We start from the raw sequence: 7,040 nt of genomic DNA on the forward strand, positions 1-7,040 counted from the left end.
TTTAAGGTTTAACAAGTTCATTTTTATAGTCTAAATTAATAAATTATGAATGGTGATAAATATCTGAAACTAAAATCAGTTTTAATCAATCCACAGATGTTGAATAATTAAACCTGCAGGATGCGTCTCTAGTGAACGTGTTGCTGCAGAGTTAGAGRAAACATGGTGGCCCAGTGTCAGAGTTTGATCCGGATCGTGGTTCAGTTTAGTCTCATGTCATTTCCAGGTTTAAGTCGTAACTTTAGATATAAATAAAAATAGTAGAAATACAGGAAACTATTCTGAGAACTACAAAATCCAGTTAAAGAACCACAGTGCAAAGGAGAGAGGAGAAATGCTAACTGAGCTAATCATGCTAACAGTCTGTATGACAAGCAGCTGGTCGGATATTTACTGCTCATATTTTCCAACAGATCCACAGTTTGAAAAATTACTGAAGCTTTTAGAAAATGTCAGACARCTTTGAGTTCAGTTTGTTTATCCTGGACTGACTGATGATGAGGCAGAACTCTGTCAAGTTCTGGTTGTTAATCTCAGTGGCCGGTCTTACCATGGTTCTGATCCGAAGCCGTACCAGGCCAGCTGGAGGATCTGGAAGCCCAGGCCCAGAAGAACAGTGTTCTTGTTGCCCAGGTATCTCATCAACAGCGTGAGGAAGAGCGTCTGAGGGGAAACAGAGAGGGTTCTGGTTCTGGTTCTGTTTCTGGTTTAAGGGCCTGCAGCGTGTGGGACTGGGTCGGTACCTGAGCCACGATGGACAGAATGCCGACGACCCCRATGAAAACAGCGATGGTGGTGGAGGAAAAGTTGATGACCTGGAGGGAAACATACAACATTTATTTTAGTTAAAAGATTCAAACTTTTCCAACGATCTGTTGGGCCGAGTTGTGTCCTGTTGGGTCATGTTGGGTTGTGTTGGGTCCAACATGGGTCATGTTGGGCCCATGTTGGCTGGTCTTGTTGGGTCCTGTTGGGTCATGTTGTGTCTTGTTGTGTCTTGTTGGGCCCTGTTAGGCCATATTGGGTCCTGTTGGGTTGTGTTAGGTCTTTTTGGGTCTTGTTGGGTCATTCTTGGTCATATTGTATCTTGTTGTATCTTGTTGGGTCATGTGTGGTTTGGTGCGTCATGATGGAGGACTCACTTGTCTCAGGTAGAGGAAGAAGCTGGAGTACTGTCCGGCCTCCGGCAGGTAAGACAGGAAGACGGTGATGCAGATCAGCAGGACGGTGGAGTCCTGACCCACCTTCCTCAGAGACTGGACCAGAGACAGACAGAGGGACAGTTTGTCACATGGCCTCTTTAACCGCTACTGGGTTACACTTCCTRGTTACTGACAGCAAACGGGTCRGCCTGCTCCCAGGAGAACGGTGCGCCCCACGTGTTGAGCCTCATCTTGTCCGGCAGTGACTCGGGGACGGCCAGCAGGATGAAGCAGATATCGGCCAGAGAGATGAGCGTGGCCAGCAGAACCACCAGGTTGTCTCCGTACCAGGCCGACAGGTAGGCGCCGATGGCCGGGCTGGTCACCAGGCTGGCTGCAAATGTGGCCGACACCTGGACAGGAAACGCAGCAGGACGTTACAGGAAGCGACATCACTCAAGAGTTTGGACCGGGCCGACCAGACGGGCGGCTCTTACCAGGCCGTAGGCGGTGCTCCTCTCCCTCTCATCCGTCACATCAGCAACGTAGGCGAAGATAACGGAGAAGGTGACGGAGAACGCTCCAGACATGGAAATCATGGCAAAGTACCACCTGGACACACAGAGGGTCAGAGAGCAGCGTCAGAGTCTGCAGTACGGTCAGAGTGAAGGAGATATTTATGACTCATGAGACGGTAAAACTAAGTCTGCACATTTAATGAAAGTTTCAGATTTAAAGATGACTATAATATTACAAATGAACAAATTTCCTTCATAAAAACCTGATAAATTTAATTATAAATGACCAAAGTAACCASAATCTCTGACAGTAGCCTGTAAGTTCAGCAAAATAACCTCTGGAAACGTTTCCTGAAAGTTGTGTGAAAGTTTTAGAACCTTTTAGTTCAGCTTAAGAAACAAAGTGAAAATGTAGTGAATGTAGTGAAACGTGCCTGAAGGTTCAGCAGAGTTTCTGGAAACGTAACCAGTAAGAGGTTCCGTTTAAAAATAACCTGAGAAACRTTCAGAAACTCGACCTGTCGGCTCAGAACAGTCTGGATGTATCGTCTAACAGAAACTTGATCTGCTCTGATAAAATGATCAGRCCTGGAGTTGGGCCACCGCCTGCTTCTTTTTAGGAATGTTTCACAGAACAGTCGACGGTTCTGTTACAACTATAAACTCTGGAGGTAAACACGCCGTCCTGACTCGGCATGTTTTACTAAAACATGGCTAATGTAAGTTTCATCTAGTCAAAGCTTCATTTTCCATCCAACCAGACAGGAAGTTTATTCCTTCCTGTCTGCGGGATGAAGCTCCTACCAGGGGCTGAGCCTCATCAGAGGGATGGGAGCGCAGGTGAAGAAGACGGTGATGAGGAGGAAGGACCGTCGTCCCCAGACGTCTGACAGCGCTCCGATCAGCGGGGCGGACATGAAGGACAGCAGACCCTGCAGACAGGAAGCAGCATCGTTAGAGGAACGGTCCTGACCGACAGCATGGGGCTAAAATATGACAAAACTGAGATATTTGCAGTAAAACTAGATTGAAACTACTCAGTGAGTCGCTGACCTTCACTCCCTGGATCAGGCCGTTCATCAGGAACGTGTGCTGGGGAAATGTTTCATGCAGAACCTACAAACACACAGGCCGTTACAGAAACAGGCTTTATCCTTCTGAACCAAGCGGGTTGTYGTTTCTGCTTACGGTGAGCATCGGCGTGGTGAGTAAACCCCAGGCGAAGAACTCCAGGAAGATCACCACCACAGCGTGGTAGACGCTGGGCCGGCCGATGCCCTGCTGCGGCTGGAACACACAAACACTCCAAACTCAACGTCCAGAGGAAACACACTCCTCAGGCCTGCTCCATTTCATCCCAACTTCCTGCTTCCAGAGAACCAATCAGCTCTCAGTACATCAATCCAACCAGGAAGAACTTTGATTTTGTTTTAATGTAATAAAGTCTACTCTTTAAAGGGAACAAGGCGGGCTCTTCAGACTGAAGTGTATTAATGTGTAATAACTCCAGAGTTTCCGTCGTTCTCCACCTACCTGCCAGCCATGTTAACATGAATAATGTGAGCCTGGGCGCCTTGAGGCCACCATTAAACCAACAAAAGCCCCAGATAACCGGAGAGAACCGGACCAGAACCGAGTCTTCCCTCCCTGTGAACAAATAGAGACGTTACCATCCGACCACAAGCACCAGCAGAACCTGGAGGTCCAGTTTCAGCTTCATATCGGGTTTAAAYGTTTCTGTTGATGCTGACCGGCGTACAGAACCTCAGACTTCAGAAACCTCAAAGAGTTTTCTGAAGTGGAGCAGAGAACCGAACCGGACTGATGACACTCAGCTGGACTTCACCTCCAGAACCGGAACCAGAACCAGAACTGGATCAGTTTCCATGTTTAACTGCTGGAATGGTGGGTCTGTCCGACCTGCTAACAGTCCCCTTAGCTAAAGCAGCTCTGGTTGCTGCTTCCTTAGTGCAGGTTCTGGACTCTGTGTTACCATGGGAACAGCAGAAAGCTTTCATCTGATTGGCCCAACAGGACAAGAAATTTTACAGGTGACGGTCAAACTGGAATATTTAAATTTAATTTCCAATAAAAATCGAGTTTTAATGCAGAATCTGTCCAGCCTTTCACAGTGAACCCAAACAGATACATATAAATGGAAATACAGATGGAAAGTTTAGTGGAAGTAAAAACAACAGAACCCAGCCGGGTCAGAAGCAGCAGGTGAGAAGAACCAGATAATCCAGCAGGTTAATCCGTCACATCCTCAGCTTTTTAAACTCATCCTTCAGTCTGGAAACAGAAACTGATCCAGAACCTGATTCACTAAGGAAACATGAAGGTGGTCAACTGTTGCTAGGCAGATTAGTGGGAAGCATCCAGAGGTCCAGTCCTGGTAAACAGAGTTTATGTGTGAACACCCTGAGCTCAGCTCCATCAGAACTTCCTCTAAAACTAGGAGGAATGTAGAGAAATGGAGGACAGAAGGAGAACATCACCATTACAGGCCTGATGCTCTAACTAACGTTAAACCAGTTAGCATTAGCATTAGCAACCACCAGATGCTTTAATCTGCAGCTGGAGCTTCAGTGAGTTTCCTGTCTGGTTTCCTTTAAGATACATTTCTATTAAACTTATTTCACATTTCTGGTCAAATATCTGACAGCAGGAGACATGATGACTTTTCATCAGAACAAGCTGACGTTGTTTTACCGTTTTCCCAGAATCCTCGGCTGTTTGATCGGTAGGTGTGAAGCGTTTCGCACATTTTGGTTTAATCTGCAGTTTCTCCAAATCTTTACACTCTGGTCAAAACGTAATGTTGAAATTTATGTTGCAAGTGATTTATATTTATTAAAGAGCAGAGTAAAATGGTATTTTTAAAAAGTACTGAAGCAAAAAGTAATTAATTAAATGTTACATTTAAAGCTGTTATCATAAATTTTGCTGGACAATAAATCGCCCCAGAAATTATCATGATAAACAATWATATTGTTGTTTTGAGACAATTTTCCAGTAATATAATAGTAATGGCAGAATAATACAAAAATACATTGTCAAAAATCAATAAACTTTAAATCCTAATGAGCATTTAACACTGGAGCGGGAAAACATTTTAAATATATAAAATAAACAAAACAACTAATGAAATAAATTATGAAATCTCTAGAAAAAAAAAACAAAAAAAAAACTGTCCTTCAAAATAAAAGAGCTGGTTGAGACCAAATCACCTGACTGAGAACTTTAATCATCCAGTTACTGATGGAAAAACAATAAATAATACAAATGGAAATTATTGAGTTTGTTTTCATTTATGTGATTAATTGATTTATTGTAAATGAGCTTAGAGCTGCTGAAGGTTAAAATGATCAATAAATCTAGGATATTGTGGAAAATATATATATAGTTTCCATTTTTCACAATTATTGACCTGTTTGGTTTATTTTATTAGGATTTTATGTGGCAAACACAAAGTATAAAGTGGTAAAATGTGTGTAAATACTCTGAAGGTGGTGCATATTTTTGTCCTTTCTGGTGAAATATTTAGATATTTTATTTCTGTGACGATACGTTAATTTAAATCAAATCTTTTAAATACATTTTTCAGACATTTCCTGTGTGAGCTGCGSTGAACGCGTCTGCTCTGGTGTTAAAATGGACGCTGGCTGGATGCGCAGCGAGCGGCTCCTCCGCCTGGCCGCCCCGGGGAGGATCGTCCCGGCCCGGGCAGGGGCTGTTATGCAACACCGTAATGGATCCATCCCGACCGCAGCAGCGCCGCCGCTGTAAGCCCAACCTGTGTGTGTGTGTGTGTGTGTGTGTGTGTGTGTGTGTGTGTGTGTGTGTGTGTGTGTGTGTGTGTCCATTACAGCCTCCCTCCCACCTTCACTTTCCTCACAGAACAGAACAGAACAGAACAGAACACGGCCATTTTGGACCAGACCGTTCGAAACCAGAACGATGTTTTTATATTTATTTAATTCTTTTTCAATTTTAGCCTCAACAATTAGAAATTTAAACATATTTCACATAATTCACAGTCACGAAATAAAACTGTGATTTAGCTCTGTAAATAAATAAAATGGCGCAGAATAAATCCAATTTCTAACGGTTGAATTTGTTTTTTTTCAAGCGTCAACGTCCGTTAATTCCATGTTACGTCACAAACGTGACAGTTTATTTAATTATTTCCCCCAGACAGAAACAACGGTTCAACCGAGGAACATATAAACAGAACCAGGCGCTCTATTGAAAACAACATTAAACGTCTCGGTTCGGTTCGGTTCGGTTCGGTTTCCTGTGGTAACCATGGCGGCTCGGACACTCACCACCGCTCCGTCCTTCATGATGATCTTCTTGACCAGCAGCACCCGGCCGGGGGCCGCCGGAGGCTCCGCCGCCATGTCCTCACACCTACTGTGGGTCATGAAGCATCCTTGCCGCGTGGATATCCGCGGTTCTCCGGGTGCTTCCAGGATTCCTGCGTGTTTTAGCCTCCAAGAGGCCGAACCGAGCTAATTATAAGATAAACCCCCGCAGAATCTGGAAGATTTATTGATTTTTTCCCCACTCCTCTAGGAGACGTCCAGCTCAGTCAGTCAGTCCGCAGTACTGGTGATGCGCACAATTGATGACGCGGTCAAGTTCCGCAGAACCACGGCAATACTTCCGGTCAGGTTACAAAATAAGAGCCTAGGATTTATTGCAGAAATTAACAGACATTTGAAATATTTTTCAAATTCAAAAATACTTTGTTGATCCCAAAAGGAATTAAATATTAATTCAATTTCTTGAAAGAGTTATTGTAGGTTGGCAGGACAGATATCCTGTAGCAGTCTGTATTACAACGAATTTGAAGAAACCTCTGACTCAAGAGACACTGTTTTTCTAGGACAGTCTCAGAAAAAGCAAGTAAGTTAAAAATTTGAGATTGAAGTAAAAAAAAAAACAAAAACAGAACAATGGACAGAATTCTGAAATTAAAATCAGAATTTTGACTTTCTCTCTCTTTTTTTTTTTACCTTTGTGTTATTTTTGTTCACTTGTTTACTTAAAACACAAAAGTTAGTTGTTTTTTTTACATCTCTCGTATAAAGACTTTCAGTTTAGAGCTTGGAAGAGTAAAACATGTGGCAACAAAACAGTTTCTGCGTAATTTTTAATCACTTGCTCCATTTGAGTTTCTTGAACACCAAAGAGTATTTTTTAAAATATTGCCTTAAAATATTTTTGTTAGATATTTCTCTGCTTTTTAAAGAAGTTTTAATTTCACTTCTTACCATATAACAGGAGTTATTGTATTATCTAATCTTAATCTCTCAAATCCAATTTGTTTATAATTATTGTTTATAATAATGCAAAAATGTTGAGTAAAACCAAT

General features: G+C 42.8%; 2 protein-coding genes across 3 annotated transcripts in view; both read right to left on the bottom strand.

The window, feature by feature from the left end:
- LOC108166750 (hippocampus abundant transcript-like protein 1) overlaps positions 1-401 on the bottom strand; it is a 4,898-nt gene extending 4,497 nt beyond the window's left edge. The window contains exon 1 of the mRNA XM_017307729.1: positions 395-401. Coding sequence (XP_017163218.1) covers positions 395-401 — 7 coding nt within the window. The remainder of the gene's footprint in view (positions 1-394) is intronic.
- Positions 42-6,282, bottom strand: LOC103473940 (hippocampus abundant transcript 1 protein-like). Of its 2 annotated transcripts, XM_017307780.1 has the most exons (10): positions 5,989-6,073; positions 3,194-3,307; positions 2,849-2,947; positions 2,714-2,776; positions 2,465-2,592; positions 1,640-1,754; positions 1,337-1,555; positions 1,143-1,256; positions 744-815; positions 42-663 (listed from the first exon to the last, which is right to left on the bottom strand). In XM_017307780.1, the coding sequence occupies exons 3-10, from the start codon at positions 2,855-2,857 to the stop codon at positions 547-549; spliced, it is 837 nt and encodes a 278-aa protein (XP_017163269.1). In that variant the 5' UTR covers positions 2,858-2,947; positions 3,194-3,307; positions 5,989-6,073; the 3' UTR covers positions 42-546. The 2 variants fall into 2 exon arrangements, with proteins under 2 accessions (XP_017163269.1, XP_017163268.1); XM_017307779.1 differs by lacking the exon at positions 3,194-3,307 and having other exon boundaries at positions 5,989-6,282.
- Between the last annotated feature and the right edge of the window lie 758 nt (positions 6,283-7,040).

This window comes from Poecilia reticulata, linkage group LG12, assembly GCF_000633615.1.
Source record: "Poecilia reticulata strain Guanapo linkage group LG12, Guppy_female_1.0+MT, whole genome shotgun sequence".
Lineage (NCBI taxonomy): Eukaryota > Metazoa > Chordata > Actinopteri > Cyprinodontiformes > Poeciliidae > Poecilia > Poecilia reticulata.